Raw genomic sequence first — 18,654 nt, forward strand, 5'->3', positions numbered from 1 at the left:
AGCTGGACAGTCTCGTGCAGGACCGGGCATGTGGACGGCGTTCGGCGTCAGCGGCGAAAAGGACAAGAGCGTCATGGTTGGGGCCGACGTGGCCGTGATCTTCGTCCGAGGACCGAACAACCAAGTCTCGGTCATCGACTACTACCTCTCGTCCAAGGCGCAGGTGGGTGCTGGCTGCCGTGAGCTTGCGCCATGAGCCCTTTGAGCTCGACCCATTCTCAAGGTGGTGACGCTGGCCGTCAGCCAGTGTAATTGAACAGCCTGCTGCGTGACAAACCACGGGCGGAAGGCGCAGGGCTTCGAAAGCTGTGCATATTAGCTTCTGCATGAGTCCGCGTATCCGGTTGCGATAATTGTCTCATGCAAGGCTACCGCACTGTTGTAAACATAAGCTATTTTGGCCTCTTTGATTATGAGCCTGCATTACATATGGGCGTTATAGATTATTCGCATTGGCATAGCAGTAGTGCTTTTGACTAGAATTTCGCATAGGCAGTGTTTATAGTCAGAGAACAAGTAATGGATGAAAGGACCGCCCTCGGGAAATTGAAGGGTGTCTCTGAAATGTAATTCCTTTCTAGCGTGAACGCAGGCCATAACGTAATTCCCGTGACTGCCGTCTGTCCGTGCACTGTCCCGGAAGGTGCTGAGCTGCATTGTTCTCCATCACATTCGCGGTGAAATAGAACCGCATAATGATTGTTCGAGAAAGAGTCGACGCGGACGTGACCAGGAGGGCAAGATTTCCTTCCGTAACACAACCGTTACGAAACGGCGGCATTGGCACATGCGATGCCGTAAGGTTGTGCCGAAGCTCGAAGTAGCGCCCTGTTTGCCTCTGTACTGCGTCGACTGCAAGGTACAACACAAAATCGCCGAATAAACTCGCGCGTTGCAGTGCTCAAGCAACGGTGGAGTGTGTCCGGACACGAAAGTTGGCGGCACCGAGGACCTGAAGCTGATCTCGTCCAGCTACGCCAACGGCATCGTCGACGTTGTCTACTCCCGCAAGCTCGCCACCGGTACGCTTTGTTTCCATCGAACAAAGACGCCGGCAAATTAACCTGCTGCCAGGTCGAGCTATACACTCCTACTGCTCCGACAAATGTCGGCTCTTCTGGGTTATAAGATCTAGAACTTGTTCCTTCAATTAGGTTTTTTTAATTTTTACTTCTGCTTTCGCTTCATTTCCTTGTCCCACCACAAGTTGGTTGAGGTACTTGATATTGTTAAAGGAAAATTATAACTAATATGTGTGTACTAGGTATTGTACGCAGGACTGTCGATAAGTACTTTTTGCTGGGGGAACAAAGAGTTGTAACTTTCAGTGACAGCTGCACGGGACAGATTCGACCGTCATGTCGGTAGTCCTACTGTCAGTATGTCACTCAGGATACTGAGGGCCATACTGACAGTACTTTAAATCACCACGTAACGAGCGGGAATTCTGATATTGTTTGTACACAAACATACGGTACGTTACTTCGAACCGAGGATCCCGCGTAACGTCTGCACTATTGTCTACGGTGCTTCAAAACCAGCAGGGATATATCTTATCACGTACAAATTTAATTCGTTTATGATACTCGATCTACGGTTAAACCGCCATAGGCACGTCAAAAGCCTCATTTAGAAAGTTGTATCAAACTGAATAACAAAAGGGAAAAGGCCCTTTTCTCTGCGGTTTCCGGGACAACCGCAGTAGTAAGGAGGCGGGATCGCACCCTTTTCGATGGAAAGATAAGACGCCCGTATACATTGCATGTCAGCGCGCTTTATAAGGCCGCAGTGAGTGAACATTTGCCGCCGGTCGCAGTCTGCGATCTGTGCTTCGTGAAACAAGCGTGCCGCTAAGTTAGCTTTGGCTCTCCCGTGCAAAGAAAAACAGAATGCCGCTCGCAGTGAGTGGTTTCTGTTTGCACTACTTGTCGCAACCCTCGGTTGTGGTTTGCGGCTTTTGCGCAGCGGACAGCAACGACAAGACGATCGCCACAACGGGCCGAGTGGCGGTGGTTGCCGCCCAGGGTCCGACCAACAAGGACAGGCCAGACACTGTGCTCTACCACACCATGGTGGTCACAAGGGGTGAGTTTCATAACAGCAAGGGCATACATGAACAACTGAACTATAATGCGAACAGCGGAGCGCATGGTCCCTTTTACGCCATCTGTCGGTCGTGTTCACAGATAAGAGCGCTCTTCCGTTCCGCAACAGTTTTGCTTCTGTTTTCTGTCAAATTCGTTTTCTCGCTTTGCCACTTGAGAGCACTACATTTCTGGTGGCAGTACGGCGATAAGGTTTTGCTCATTGCCAGAAGCTAGTGATTCAACAACGGCCAAAGTGAACATCACCCGATCCATCATTTTCATTGTTAGCGTCGCAACCAGACGCTCATAACCGGGCGATTACTGAAGCAAAATCGAAGCGATACAGTCCAGGGGGCCATGAGCGCTCGCTTCACCCACGCGGGCTACAGCCGCGGCCGCCAGCTGAACCACGCTGCACAAGTTGCGATCGGCGGAAACTACAAATGTGGCGCTCCTGTGGCACAGCCAGAAAACGGACGTCAAAGTAAACAGGAGCAAAACTACAGCAAACCGGATAGCGCCTATCTCTGATGGCGGCGGCGTAAAATGAACCTTGGCTGCGCTGTTCGCATTTGATTTGCTGCCTATAGTGTGACGAAAGCCAACCGTCACCGAAACTAAGGGGCATAAGGGAATGTTTAGGTTTTTTTTTGTCTGTGCTGTTGATCAATGGAACATTAGTAGCGAGATTATTTTGTCGCTGAATTATGACTGATTAGAAAGCATAGGAAAAAAGACAACCACATGCCGCCGTTGAGATCCGAGCCCATGACCTCTGAATTTCGCGTCCGATGCTCTAACAATTGAGCTGCGGCGACTCTTTTTTATTGAACTGAGCAACGACGACGGCTGTTCAATCATATTTTCAGGGGAATTTATGTTGCGTGTAACATAACCGTGATAGTGTTCACAAGCGCCACCCCCGTACCTAGCGGCGGACGTCCGGTATCAACGCGGGCGTCACGTAGAACGGGATCGAAAGGGGAGAGCGGAAGCTGTGGGAGAGCCCTTGTATGCTACTTACAGCATTGGGACTGCCAGAACCGAGGCTCTCGTTGACGCCAAGGGAAGTTACATAAGGGGCTGGTTATAACGTACACATGAAGGAAACCAACAGTCGTTGAAACCAAGGAGCGTAGGGGACTGTTTCGGCAACAAATTAAAAAAAAAAGGCTGAAACAATCCCGTAGGCTCCTTGGTCTCAGCGACTGCTGATTTACTGCGTCCTAACGAGACCCTCATTTCCCTTCCCTTGTCAGCTCTGAACTGTACGGACAAAACCAGAAAAGGAAGAGCCGCAAATGAGGAAGGAAAAAATATCACGCAGGTTTAGTAAGCCACGAAGGGAACATAAATCGATGCGAATATAAAACTGCTGCATCGTTTAAGCATTGTCGACCACACAGCTGCTTCTGACTGTGCCATGCTCGAGTTGAAGTATTCAACTGCTCTTTATGGAAGGAAATTCCAGTCTCGCATCTTTCATAGTAAAATAATACTTCCAAAGCGCAATATTGGGCTCGATGGTAACGCATTCGACAGAAATGCTTAGCGCGGAACGCGTCTGTGCCCATTTCTTGCAAAGGTTGCCTTTATTGAGTGATTACGGCGATGTCATGTTTGTTCTGGACTGCGGGTATTCATATAATGTGGACGAGCATGCGGTTTGTTTCGTTATGCAACAATTTCGTTATGCAAAAAATAACCGCACAATTTGAAATACTGTTGAGTAGGCTCGATTTTCCTTTTGATGCAGTTATGTTAGCGGAGACCTGGTATAATGATGAAGCCAATACTCTGAAATTGCCTTCTTCCAACACTCATTTATTGAACCGAACCACCTCTCGTGAGGGAGGAGTGTCCTTGATGGTGAAGAAACACCTTGTTTGTGACCAAGTGCCAAATTTTACTTGCATGCATGAAGATTATGAAGTTCTTTCTTTGGTAACTGAAAAATTCGTATTAGGCGTAATATATCGTCCGCCAGCTGGGAATGTGCAAAACATTTTTGTATTTCTAGAATCTTTGCTGATATTTTCAAATGAAAATAATCTACGTGTAATCATTGGCGATGATTTCAACATTAATATGCTTGGGGATTTGCCTAAAAAACGAGAACTTTAACAATTAATAAACGTTTACGGATGTAATAATGTTATTAGGGAACAAACAAGAGTGACTCCCACATCTTCCACTTTGATTGACATATTTATAACCAACTTGCATGGAAATAATTATAAGCTGGAACAATGGGCACATATATAAGTGATCACTTTGGCATGTATATGTGTTTAGAGAAGTCTACTGTGCCCAAAAAGAAACTTGCACCGCAATACTTTCAAGACTTTTCAGAAACAGCCATGAACATGTTTAAACTGCAAATTTCGTGTGTCGATTGGTGTGTTGTGCTTAAGGAGACAGACGCTGAAAGTGTTTAATATATTTTTGCTGCTTTTTTTAAAAATATAACAATCAGTGTTTTCCTATTAAGATATTTTCGAAGTCAGAGAAGATACGGAAGCCGTGGGTGACAAGGGGAACTTCTGCGAAAGAAGAAAACAAGGGATAAACTATATGCTAAATTTCTAGCTACTCGTGATTCAGATGTATTAAAAACTTTTAAAATAATTCGCAACAAGCTGACAAAAGAGATTAGATGTGCGAGAAATGATTACCTTGGCAATTTTTTGAGACCTCAGAAGGCAACACAGATGACATTTGGAACAAACTAAACGCAGTCCTTTATCGCCGCACGAATCTAACCGTTGTTACGAAGATCGAGCGTAGCAAGGAACAGATCTCGGGGGCACGTTTGGCGGACGAGTTCAATAGGTATTATAGATAATCTTAATCCAGACAGTCCTACTGATGGTGCACTCAGTTAAATTAAAGTAGCACATCAGGAATCCCTTTTTTTGAGCCCTGCAATAGAGGCTGAAATTGTTTCAGTATTTCAAGGACTAAACAATAGTAAAAGCAGCGATGCAGATGGCACAAAAATTCAAACTGTGAAACATGTAATCGAAATTATTTCACCTTGCTTGGCCTACATACTAAACCTGTGCTTATTAGAGGGAGAGTTTCCGAAACGATTACATCTTGCGAAAGTCACAGTGTTGTATAAAAAAGGTGATAAGAACGACATTGGTAATTATATACCTGTGTCAATACTTCCAGTTTTCTCTAAGGGATTAGAAAAAGTCATTCTCGTCGAAATAAATAACTTCTGCTATAAACGCAACATACTAACCAGGTAACAGTTTTGCTTCCGTAAACAATGGTCAACAGAAATGGCTTTACAAGAACAAAAAGAATTCATTTTAAATGCTTTTGAACAAAAAGAATTGGCCTAGGGTGTGTTTGTAGACATTACGAAAGCATTCGACCTTCTTAACCATTCTCTCTTGCTTAGAAAATTAGAAGCATACGGAATACGTGGGAATGTTCTAACGCGGTTAAAGTCTTATTTAAATGATCGTCAGCTGTATTTTTACCTCAATGGCTTCTCGCCAGTTGTAAAACCAATAACATCACGAGTACGTCAGGGAAGTATCCCTGGTCCCTTTTTATTTATTATATATTTAAATGACATTGTACATATTGAACCGAACATTAAATATATAATTTATGCCGATGATACGACTATGCTTTTATCTGCTGCGGAACATAATCATCTGATTACTAAAGCAAACAACTCATTAACACGGCTACATGATTGGGCAAAGGCTAACGCATTAAAAATAAACACGTCCAAGGCAAAGGTCATACTTTTTTGTCCCAAAAAATAAAAAAGTTTCTATTAATACAGATTTGTTTTTAGGTAACTCAAAAAGAGATACTTCATGCTTTTAAGACTCTTGGTGTAGTTTTTAATGAAAACCTGTCATGGGATGATCACGTGCAACATGTTGTTTCCAAGATTTCAAGCATCGTAGGAGTTACATACATTAATAAGTAGTTGTTACCATTAAATGTGAAGGTCATTCTTTACAATGCTTTATTTGACTCTCACACTAATTAAGACTACTTAGACTGGGGGAGTACTACTGCTGCAAATTTAAGAAAATCCTTACATTGCAAAAACGAATGTTGCGACACGTTTTTAATGTTCCACGGGATCACCCAAGTTTGCCTTTATATGAAAAGTTAGGGATTCTAAAAATCACTCAGCTCTGCCCTTACTGCCTTTGCTTAACTTACAAAAAAGATGGCAAACAAAACACAAACTTCCTTTCTTCCTTAGCTTCCTTATCAAAGAGAACGCCTTCGCATGATGCAGGTTGTCGGGCAATTTGGAACATTGAGAGATGCAGAACGAACTACGGAACGCAAATGATTAAACAAAAACTGGCAGAATTATTGAATATTTTTTGTAGACACACCGCACATCCCGAAGACGCGTCAAAGCAGGATCTAAAATTGTTTTTTTTTTCGGGATCAGTTGCATTTTCTTGAACATCATTTGCCTTCATCCTGCTATACCTGAATTGATATTTTTTTGGATGCCTTTACAATTTTTTCCTGTGCTCTTTTTGTATGTAATTTTCGTTATGGCTTGAAATGTACCCTTTTCCACGTGTAAATATGCATTTGTAGTTTGGTGTATGTGTAGAGCCATGTGAATGCGACATACTTCAATAGCACTACAATTATATCAGTATGTACAAATAGGCCTCGCTGTTGATGCTACGTTGTTTCTTTTGTTTCATGATAACTTGTTTTATTACATGTTATTTTTATTTCTCATGTCCGTTATGAGAGCTAAATTTTGGAATGTTATGTTCTGTCGTCCGCTGAGCTCTCCCTTTATGTAAACAATTATGTATATTATACGGGGGGAGGGAGAGGGAGGGCGGGAACCCGTCATGCTGTCCATCTTTTTTCCCCAACCTCCCCCATCATGTTGATGGAAATTAAGGCTATAATTATTATTATTTATTAGAAAACAACATGCGAGGTATTTTCCTACGGCTGTCTTGAGATGGAAGGTTGTTCCCATTCACAAGGTTAAAGTCTTTCATATATATTTACCGAAAGCAAACTTGCTAATCAACAAAACAAAGTGCGTTTCTCCAAGCTGCCTGCTGTGGGCTGGAGTATGCTTCGCCTAAGGAGAAAGAAGTAAGTTAGGGGTTGCTTTCTTGATTCTTGGAAGTAAAAGTGAGCGGCCTGTTTTATTGCCAATTCTCTAAAGTGAGGTTCCCACGGCAGCCATCTTGAACGAGTTCTGGCAGAGGCTGCCGCGCGTGAGACGTCAGTACTGCCCATTCTTGTTCAAAGGGAAGCTATTCAGTTGCGGTGCGGCTATCAGAGTTTGTCATTTTCCGCTAAAGCGAACTTTTCTCGTGATTTACGAGTTGGAGTGGTGTGTCGAATGACTCTTGTATGACGGAAGGCCCGCCTGCGCAGATGACGTGCTGCTGCAGTTCAACCGGAACGCACAACGCAGCTGTCCGCCGATGGCGCCCATCCTGCCGCCGCCCGCGGGGGGTAGGACTGGGTTTGGCGGCCGCGACATTTGGAAGAGCTTCAACATCACCACCTTCCGTGCCCAGATTGGCCCCACGGGTGGCAGTCGAGGCTATGAGAGGGTCACCGGTAAGTGCTGCCGTACTTTGCTCCTGAGCCGCGGCCAGCGTGGGCTGCAGACGAAGAAGACCCGGTTCTTCTACAGTGAACTCGAGGAGTCATCGAGTGGTCAGTAATGGAGGAAGAAAGCGAAAAAACTAATAGCTTGTTCAAAATAAGTGCAGATGGCGGCAGAGCCACAGACCGGCTTGTAAGGCGATGAGTGAATTCATGTGATCGACATGGTTGAACGTTTGATATTTTTGTAGCTGCTGTATGGCACATTGAGAGGAAAGCGATGGAGCGCATTTTAACGCGCAGTAAAGCCTTCCAGCTCCGGAAGACAACGTAGCCTCGTAGATTCAAGGTTGCCCGTGACAACCCATAGGTATTTTCATTTGGTTTTCTGCCGAGGCAACGTACGAAATGCATGTGCGGTATGTGTAGCTGTTGAGCACGCGCACTCGTTCTTCGACTGGCGCTTCTCTACAGTCCGGCGCCCCTAAGCCTCTCCTCGGCCAGCGCGTTTCGCAGCAGCCGAAGCAGACGAACATTCCCCCTCCGCCTTTGAGGATAACCATCCTCCGGTTACTGTAACAGCTGTCATTTTTTTATGATATAAGGATGAGATCGAAAAGGAGCAGTTGTGTAGAAAGCAGCATCAGTGTGGACTTTGTTGTGCAGTGTTGTATGCGTTCACGTACTCAACAAGTGTTACCGCCCAGGCCAGTCGGGCTGGGGCATTTCCTGGTGGATCAACGAGGAGCTCATCCCCGTGCTGCACGTGGAGCGGGGCAAGACGTACACGTTCGTGGTGGAGGGCGGCGTAGACGCGAGCAACTCGGCGCGCTACCACCCCTTCTACATCACCGACAACAGCAAGGGCGGGGGATCCAAGGAGGACCCCGCCGTGCTCGGCAAGAAGGTGCGCCGCTCTTGCATGATAGCTTGTTCGTGTCAGGTGCTCCCGTCTGCTCAGCTTTTTTTTTCTTCAAATTTTGTTCTGAGTGGAAATCAATTCTCTCTGAGTATGTTTGTTTTTTGGCCGGGAAAAAAAGGCGGTTGAGAAAATTGTATTCGAAAATTTTCGCGCCGGTCGATTCAAACTCGTGTCGTATGCACCGAAAAGGGCTCCGTGATCACGGCTGACGTATATGGCGGTGTAGCGTAGCCTCTGTGATACGCGTCTGAAAAACAGTGCACGCTGCAAATGCGAAGTGACCCGTTTCCAGCTTATAAGATCTCCGTGCTTTTAACGCAGCGAAGCACCTCTGTTGAAAGGTGGCGTATGCTCCTCCTGGTGGTTCCCGCGTATTTCCTCCTTGATGCGTGTGAAGGATTAAGGGCCCATTCACGCTTGACAGTTGAAGAGGTCGTGCGACCAATCAGAACTCGCCTGCGACTACATCGCAGCTCGACAACACCGATATTCACACTTGCAAGGACGACCTGCGGGTCGCTTTCTCGTTAGATTATCGTTTGAAATGAGAACTCTTGGGAATGACGCCGTTCTCGCGCTTTTGAGAGTTTCGTCTCCTTTGGCCGCGTCTCCTGCGCTCGCGCATGGACCCCGAAAGTGTTCTGGTTCGTCGATATTAGCAATGTACTGCGACGACCTGAGCGAAGAGGAGGATATAGCGGCAATGTGCACCGCGGCCTCACAAGCTGCTTGCCAAGCAGAAAAATGCGCTAGTATGTTGTTTGTTCGTGTTCATACCATGCTCTGGGAAGTAGAAGTTCAAAAATGAACCAATTTTGAGGGTCGTTGACCAATACCGAGCAGCTGGATACAAGTATGATTTCTTCTCATAGCCGCTTTGCTGCTGTTGCCCAATGCGGCTTGATCACCTGGCGTCTGCTTTCTCCGCTGCTGCAGGCGTCGCGGAAATCGAGCATATTTTTATGTTATCCTGAGAAAGTGTCTACAATAAAGCAGTGACGATATTAGCATCTTGGTTACAGCGCTGGTCAGTTCCGAGGCGCCCTAGCTCAGCTGCGGCATCGATGTGAAACCAGCTAGGCTTAGCGACGACTAGGGCAGCGAAGGAGCAGATCGCGCAGTTCGTCGCCCGCAGCACCCGCGTGCGGCGTCGTTGCGCGCGGCTCGCTCGCTGATTGGTTCAGCGGTTTTCGACTCGCAGTCGCACGGCTAGGAAATCGGTCAACGCGGCTGATTGCGACTGTCGCTTTTCGACCAAAACTGTCGCCCGACCTCTGCGACTCTCAAGTGTGAATGGGCCCTTAATAACAAAACGCTTCAATATTAGTACCCACGTGGTACGCTACGCATGCCACGATACATGGAGATTGTGAGCGTGGGATTGCGGATGCTGTCAGTATATAAAGCCACCCTTCCGGTGGTCGCCGGATGTGATGTGTCCTCGCTAGGCGAAGCTTCGCTTGTGGAGACGGAGTGTAACACATTTCATACGCTAGGGAAAATGGGAAACATTTTATGGCTAAGCAGTTCGGGACCCCTTCAGTGTCCCCTGCAGTGCAAGAAGCGAGGTTTGGCTTAGAGCACGCGGCAAAGCTCAGTGGAGACTTGGCGAACGACAAAGAATACAGTGGTTACGCCAAAGTGTGCCAGGGCAGCGATCAGTGAATGTGCGCGTCAAGCGCGGAATTTTCATTACGCGCTCATGCCACATACTTGGATTTATTGAGCTTTGTACGCAATGTGGTAACGTAAAAACAAAGCCTAGTTAGCGATAAAAACCATGTTCCTTCGCAGCGGGCAGCAAGATGCCCAGCTCTAAGGGTAAGCATACATGACGGAAGCCAACTGTCACCGAAACCAAGGAGCATGGGGGATGTTTTTTTTTATTCGTAGTTTTTTTATCAGTGGGAGATTAATAAAAGCAGAAGAAAAAAACAGCCACACGCCGCCGGTGGGTTCCCTCAATGTTCGCTTACCGTACAGATAAATACCCCCGAAAGTAGAAGTTTGGACACCCGTCGCAGTAGCTCAGTTGGTAGAGCACCGGACGCGAAATTCGGAGGTCCTGGGTTCGGATCCCACCGGCGGCATTTGGTTGTTTTCCTTCTACTTTTTTTGAGCTCCCACTGATGAAAAGCTACAAATTAAAAAGAAAAGCCATTCTCTGTGCTCCTTGGTTTCGTTGGCTCTTGGCTTCCGTCATGTATGCCATACGAGCACCTATTTCCCCTTCACTTATATGCTTAACATCTCTAGGCGGTGTAGAAAAATAGCTCTTTTGGCTATTGTGACTACCTCTGGCTCTCAGCGCTGTGTGTTTCGCTTGTTGCTCGTTCGTCCTGCCCTGTGCTCTGTATTTTCTTCAATTGTGAATCTGTACTGACTATCATTCTGTATTTTTCTCGTTAAAACTTTTCCCGTTCCTCAGCCAGTGAAGAAATTTTTAAAGAAATCTTTCTTTATTTATCTTATTTATTATCAAAATACCCTGCAGCACCCAAGAATTGTTGCAAGGCAGTGGGTAGAAGATTAAAGTGAAGAAAAGTATAATAAAATTAGATGAAAAAAGGGAAAGAGGACAAAGGAGCAATGTATCAAGGCCACTGGAACAGAAAAGTAAACAAGAACAACAGTATATTCAGTCTACAATTCTTGGTTTCAAATATTATCCTATAAAATACATCCCGATGAACACTCACAACTTCAACCAGCAACTTAAGTAACTGCGAAATGAACGATTTAAACATATACTCCTAGGTGGCTCAGACGACTGTCGACAATATTAGTGTAGTTTAGTTCTAATAATAGAAAGTGTTATTTCAGTTGCATAACGAACTGTGCATATGTTTCTCTACCATAAATATGAAGGAGAAAAAGAAATTATTCCGGTAGAATTTCTCGGAGGACTCCGAATTGGATCGACGAGCTTCAATCTGGATTTTCGTTTTTTCTATACCGCGTTTAAAATGTGTTTGAATGGACCGCTGAGTGTTTCTGCAAAAAAAAAATGCCGTGCTTTGATTTTTAAGATACTTAATCTGTCAACGAGCTGAATTTGAAGACACTGAGAGGTTTGGCCAGCCTGGCTCGCATTACTTTCGAGCCACCACAATGCCGGTTGTCTTATGTATTTTCCACCTTTCTCTCAGGGCCATCGGCTGCTCGCCGGAGTTGTGCTCGACGCTCGCAACAAGGTTGACGTCTCCAAAGGTAACGGGCTCTTTCTGTTGAAATCTGGCCTTTCGCTCCCCGCTCCTCTCGCACTCCTAAGGGGCCCGCAATCCTGTTGCGGCAAAATGCCCGTACCCCGCCGCGGTGGCTCAGTGGTTAGGCGCCCGGCTACTGATGCGAAGTACCCGGGCTCGAACCCGACCGCGGCGTCCGCGCTTCGATGGAGGCGAAACGCAAGAGCAGCCGGTGTGCTGTACGATGTCAGTGCACGTTAAAGATCCCCAGGTGGTCGAAATTATTCCGGATCTCTCCACTACAGCACCACTGTCTTCCACTCCCTCCTTTATCCTTTCCCTTACGGCGCGGTTCAGGTGTCCAACGATATATGAGACAGATACTCCGCCATTTCCTTTCCCAAAAAACCAATTATTATTATTAATATTATTATTATTAATTTTCTGTGTTGTTGGCACATTATCCAAGCTCCGGTTTGCAACGCCGCTTCCTGTGAAAATGTTATTCGATATTTAATGACAACGCAACTTAGCTGTGCCCAAATCATCTGGGGCATAATGTCGCGAACAGGCAAAGCGAAAATATATATGTTGTAAACAAAATCGATGAGGGTTATTGTAAATATTTCATTATCAAACTTTGCTCTTGCCGCTTATTCACGTCCCCGTGTAGCAACTATTTTTTACCTGTATGACCCCAGGCGATTGCTATTATAAAAAAAAACTCTGCCCCACGTTCTCCCAAAAGCCCCCTCCCCCCCCCCCCTTCAAAAATAACCGTTTTTCCCGAGGGTGGTGAAAACGTCTGTATAGGGCGCGCGGTTACTCTTATCCGCGATTAGTCCCGTGGGAGGAATAGCAGCCGTTAGTCCCCGTGAGCAGCTGCGAAAGGAGCAATCGCGACCGCGTGCGTGCCGTGTGCAGACTTCACTTTGCAAATGCTTAGTGCTTGTCCTGAGAAGGACTAACTGAAGGACGAACGACATAATCTGCGCCCTCTGCTTCGCAGTTACGTCCCACACAAACATGGCGGCATCAATCAAAGCAGGACCCCTCGCTTCAGACTGATTTCGTCTTCGTCATTGTACCTGCCTTTTCAGTGCATTCACTGGAGACAAATGGGTCACCAGTCTTTTGCTTTCGTCTCATTTTGCCTATGACAAAACCTATAAGTGATAAATTGGCTTTGTTTTTCATTTAGAGTGACGATTCTGCCGCTGCTAGTCTTAAGAGGTGAGTCGGTTTGTTGGCAAAAAGGGTTCCCGTCCCAACAAGCATTTGACGCCAATAGTGTGAGCTTACCGTCGCGCCTCTGATCGTAAACGCTAAATTGAAAGAGCGATTGTGAGAAATGGCGCTAAATCCCGCAAAATAACCAGCGTTTACCGTATATATGCGTGTATACGGCAAGAGCGGCGGCGGATTTCGCTCGCTCTCGCCGCCGAATGCCCAAGTGTGAATGAGCCATAAGGCCAGTGAATGCACCGCCGCTGTCCGTGCCGAAGCGGATAGACTGGTTTGCGTGAGAAAAAGGCTTCGTAGAACCGAAGGGACCGGGCAGCTGAGAAATAATAATGATAATAATAATAATAATTGGTTTTGGGGGAAATTAAACGACGCAGTATCTGTCTCATATATCGTCGGACACCTGATCCGCGCCGTAAGGGAAGGGTTAAAGGAGGGAGTGAAAGAAGAAAGGAAGAGAAAGGTGCCTTAGCGGAGGGCTCCGGAATAAATTCGACCAACTTGGTATCTTTAACGTGCACTTACATCGCATAACACACAGGCGCCTTAGCGTTTTTCCTCCATAAAACGCAGCCGCCGCGGCCGGGATCGAACCTGGGAACTCCGGATCAGTAGCCGAGTGCCCTAACCACTGAGCCACCGCGGCGGGTCAGCCGAGAAAGTGCATAAACAGTTACTACGAGCTTCAGTACGTGTCGAATGTGAGTTGAAATTGGCTCAGCGTTAAGCACATATAAGTAGTTGCGTTTCGTTGCCATTTGTTTACTAGCTTATCTGATACTGTGTAAGTGCGAACGATACTCAGTGAAATAGAAAGCAGCAAATATTCTACTCTTCTATGCCGCTCGCTGCAAGCACCAAAAAACGAAGTGATCCACGACTTCCTATATTTGTTTTCAGTAGGCGGCAACCTGCAGCGGCGAGTTGCTACAGATAAGACCACCTTATGCGCAAAAAACGAAAAGAAAACTAGGATTTTTGGTTATGAAGTACCGGCCGGAATGCATGCGTGGTTAAACACTTTTTTTTGGCCAAAAAAGCGATTTAAAACCGCCCTGTGTATGCATTAAGGTTTACCTTAGCGTGTTGCAAAACAAAATGATAGAAAAATAAGCATACTTTGCTGTGAACAGCGATACGTTTTCTAAAACTCCGAGCGGTAAACCCAAGCAATGTGTTTGCTGTGTAGGGTAGGGCGGGGCAAAACGAGACAAAAATTTCCAGTCATACCGTTTTTACTCTTTTATTTGAAAACCCGAAAACGTTGTACAGGAACCTTCCTTGGCATCTTAGCTAAGTGGTAATCAAAATTAAGTGAGCTTGCAACATCATAACTATGAATATTCATCAATAATAAAAAGTCACATTTGCCTCACTTTCTCCTGACCCACGGGGCAAAACGAGACATAAGGTGGGGCTAAACGAGACATTTTCGCAAAACCAAACAAAATCTGTTCTTGCAATCCGAGCACTTGAAGTACAGTCCATGGGGCCCTGCGCGCTCTTCGTGAGCCCACTCGTCACACATCGTGCATTGGGTCCACACGGAACGAGGCGCTGTGTTGCTTCGTAATTCTTTGCGCACGAGGCACTCCCAGTCACATTTGATGCTTGTTAATCGCTTCGCAGCACGTTTTCCTTTCTGGTCGATATCCTGTGATTGAACACTGCCACTAACAGCCCGTTCGTTCGGCTTTTCGTTTTCTCGAGGCCATACTTGACTCCTTGGGAGGTTTTGCTGTAACTAGCTTCGCCTTGTAAGGCGATGAGGACAAAACGGTGCCTGTCTCCGACTTCCCTCTTTTTGCTTTTTTTATAGCAAGCACAGCAGAAAGCACTGGAAAGGTCGTGTCACTATGAGCGGGCTCTTCATTGTCTTCGGTAGAAGTAGCCGGGGAGCATTTAAGGTGGGATTCTTGGCGTTAACCGCAAGTCTGATGTCCCGCTGTGCTTCCCAATGGCGCTTCATCGATCACAGGATCATCCAGCGGCACGAGAGAAAATGGCCAAACTACACACTTCCGCAATCCATTGCTTATGTTACTGATGCTTCCTAATCGTTCAACAGCTTTGCTTAGCAGCTCACCTATATTCTCCATCGTGATGCGACTCCCAATGTTTCTCAGCAGCCACTCCCGGCATGCGTTGTTGTAAGCAGCTTTGAAGGCTTTGAAAAAGCTTACGCCTAGTGGCTGTAGCTTGTGTGTTTGATCAAATCTACTTCTTGCAAAGTACGTATGAACCATGTGTCTCCAGTCGTTCTGCTCGCCGTTGAAGGGCATCCTTAGGCACAGAGAAGGCTTTCGATGCAGCGTGAATAGAATGTTTTCGCTGGCGCACGCTTTCTACAGCCTTCTTCTTATTGGCCTCGCTCTATGCAGACCTCGTCTATTTCGTTTCCACGTGCGGGCCATTCTTGAAAACGAGGCAAAAAACTCCGAGCTAGAGAATGCACTTTCATCAAGCAGAGACTGCAATTACTTGCTACGTGCGACGAACTGTTACGGTTTTCCCCTTCCATAAGCTCCCACTCAATCAATTTTACAGTTCTGAAGATAACCACAAAAGGAACTGTAATTGTTTCCGCAGCTAGCCAATGAGATAGAGTAACAACACGATTGCATACCTTGTCGCAGTTGTTCACGGCTACGCTACTGAACAGGTCCAAAGAAACAGGACCTCCAAGTTTCGCACCTTTTTGGCGGGACAGCCGCTCCACGAAAGTCGCTCCAGAATTTTTTTCCGGGAGTGGGCAACTCAAGATTCCCGCCGTTTTTAACTTAAATTTAGTGGACACTTAGCGGCACCTACTGATGGTTTAAGAAACCTACTTACTTTAAAAGATTTTGCTCTAGACGCCGCTAGACGAGACATGTCTCACTTTGCCCCATGTCTCATTTTACCCCGCTCTACCCTATATAAGGCGTTCATTATCTGCTCCGGACCGCCTGCTGGGGTGGCCTAGTAATATCCGTGCTCGGTTCCCAATCCCAAGATTGCGGGCCCGAATCCTTGTATTTACATGTGTGTTTGTTTCCTTTCATGTTGTTATATCTAATGAGTGCTGCCGCTCAAACTATCTAAATTACACTGGAAATGACGCTTCGCTTGCATTTTTTCTTTAAACGGCTGCTTGGGGGCCAACTGTTGTACCCCTTTTCAAGGGGATCAACAGTTGAATCTGTTGCAGTTGCTCCCGAGAAGGAATAATGGTTGTGGCAAGTTGGTTCGTCCTCAAAGAGACTAACCTCTCGCCCCGTTTTCGTCACATTCATTGCGCCTACAGGCAGGCGGGCACAAACCACATGGCGCCCACAGTACAATTGCCTCTCTCACCCTTCCACCGGGCACGCACCGCCATTGGTCAGGCGAGGAGAGCGGTTTCCAGAACCGCTTCTCTCCGACACGCCGTCGTCGCGCGCGAGTGGACAGTCCAGCACTTAGCATGCTCAAGGCTACGTGCTCTCCGTGGGCAATCGGGGGTTGTTTCTCCAGGCTTCTCTTTGAGACACCCGCTGGCTGTATGCCCTTACGCGTGTCCGACACGTATGTGTACAAACGAGATGCGCTTATAGGAAACGCCATTGTATAACACCGTTTTGTGTTCACGAGCCCAGCCTTGCGTCGCAGGAACCGGCCGCTACTGCGAATGGACGCACAAGACGGTGGATAAGAGCGATGAATCCAGTACCTGGGAGGATTTCAAGCAGACGTTGAACCTGCAGTGCGACGTCGGCCAACCGGGAACTTTCACCTGGACCCCCGACAAGGACACGCCAGACGTTGTCTACTACCAGGTACTGCCCCTTGCCGTGACGTGTCTCCTAGGACGTCGATTGCTATATGCTGCTGTCTTTTTCAGTGTTTCACGCACTACTACCTCGGCTGGAAGATCATGGTGACTGACCCGGACCAGCCGGAACGCGGCCGGGGCAAAGACCGCATGGAGAGCGACCGGGGCGAGGACCGCATGGAGAGCGGCGCCGGCCCCACGACGGCACTGCTGCCGCTGCTTCTGCTCGGGGTCATCGTCTCAAAGGCGGCCTGACCTTTTCCTCATTAGGCCCGTTAGAATTTGTGCGCGTGTGCTCCGTCTTGTTTTGCATATTCAAGGAGGACAATCCCAGTTGGAGGCCCTTGTGAGGAGCACTCTACAACGCGAACATTTTCTGCTTCGTCGCGTGCAAAGCTTGTGTCGTGAACCCCGGATTGTTTCATCGGATTCGAGAGAAGATTGTGGACGAGACACATTCATTCAAGCGCATCGTTGGTTAAAACGCCGCAGCAGGCTGTGGACGCCTGCTGAATGCCTCTCGTCTTATGAACAAAGCCCGACGTTCTTGTGACAGTTTGGTTTTTTTAGCATACATGGAACAGCATATTACAGATACCAGGTGTCCAGCGACGCCATTGCGCAGATGCGGTTTCTGCCGGCGTAGTGGTTGCTTACTGCAATCGAACCACCTTCAGCCGCACGGGCACGCTGAGTCATCGGCGCTTCAACTTGGAACATGCGCCTTGTCTGCTTCTTCAGACACGGACGAAGACTACATCTGCGATTGCTGTTGCTATCATTACAAGTTATATTGGTGAATCAAGGTGGCCACTTGGTGCAGCCACTAGACTTATCTAGTGCTACGCTTGTGGTGTGAAGTCATTTCGCTTTATCGTTTCTTGTGCGGGTGGAGTCCTTACCGATTGGCTAAAGCAAATTGCTATATTTCAACGAAATCGACCCTGAAATGCATTGTTTGTGACAGGAAACCGATTCTAGTCGGATACCACTCACGGACGAAGTGCAAGTGAGGCAACCCTTTTATCCAATGGCATCGACCGACTTTCCCCCCTCGATCGATTCTTCCCCTTCACCGATCTCCTTGGACCTGCTAGCGTGAAATCGCAGTGGGTAGCAGATGAAAGGGGAATAGACTCGGCTTGATAGGGTAGACCACCGTGTCGTGAAAATCGGTCGACGCCATTGACTGGAGGATATCGTCTGAAGGGCTGGTAGTGCACATTTTTCCATTCACGAAGAAAACTAAGAAATTTCCACTGGAATTGCAATGTTTGTGGTAACCAACGCAAGTATATATATATTTTGTATTGACAACATATACGGAAATACAAGGAAATAAAATATCACAAATACTGAAACAATGCCTTGATAAATGGTGCGCTTAGTTTCTCTTGCTTTGGTATCAGCAACAAGATTGCTAACACTGCCTAAACGAGAGATTATAAGCAATATTACTTTCTTGCAGACCTATTTCCATATTTATCTTGTAAATAATGAAAAGCAGCGGTGACAATGGACAACCCTGTCTTAGTCTTTGTCTACCTCAAATGTTGTCGCACTCCCTATTCATCCCCATGCAATTTCAAATTTATTATCTCGGTACATTTTCCTAATCAATTCTGTTATCTCATAAACAATGCCTTCATATATGAGTGTGCTTCACAGGAGCTCCCTGTTTACGTTGTCGTACGTCCCGCTTATGTCCAGGAAGGCCAAATACAGAGGATCCCCCCCCCTATTACATAGCTGTGGATACACATTGAGTAAGCACGAACAAGACATCGTCAAGCGCCTACCATTTCTGAAGCCGCTCTGAAGTTAGTACGTTTTCAC

The 18,654-nt window shown here is 46.7% G+C and overlaps 1 protein-coding gene across 1 annotated transcript in view; it reads left to right on the top strand.

Annotated features, from left to right (window-relative positions):
- The window catches only part of LOC144112447 (protein Skeletor, isoforms B/C-like), a 100,625-nt gene extending 82,441 nt beyond the window's left edge, over positions 1–18,184 (top strand). Inside the window, exons 15-22 of the mRNA XM_077645282.1 lie at positions 21–163; positions 899–1,022; positions 1,966–2,085; positions 7,497–7,685; positions 8,381–8,580; positions 11,745–11,805; positions 16,656–16,822; positions 16,888–18,184. Of these exons, the coding sequence (XP_077501408.1) occupies positions 21–163; positions 899–1,022; positions 1,966–2,085; positions 7,497–7,685; positions 8,381–8,580; positions 11,745–11,805; positions 16,656–16,822; positions 16,888–17,073 (1,190 nt within the window). The 3' untranslated portion in view covers positions 17,074–18,184. The remainder of the gene's footprint in view (positions 1–20; positions 164–898; positions 1,023–1,965; positions 2,086–7,496; positions 7,686–8,380; positions 8,581–11,744; positions 11,806–16,655; positions 16,823–16,887) is intronic.
- Positions 18,185–18,654: the final 470 nt, after the last annotated feature.

The sequence above is a fragment of the Amblyomma americanum genome, chromosome 1 (genome assembly GCF_052857255.1).
Source record: "Amblyomma americanum isolate KBUSLIRL-KWMA chromosome 1, ASM5285725v1, whole genome shotgun sequence".
Taxonomy (NCBI): domain Eukaryota; kingdom Metazoa; phylum Arthropoda; class Arachnida; order Ixodida; family Ixodidae; genus Amblyomma; species Amblyomma americanum.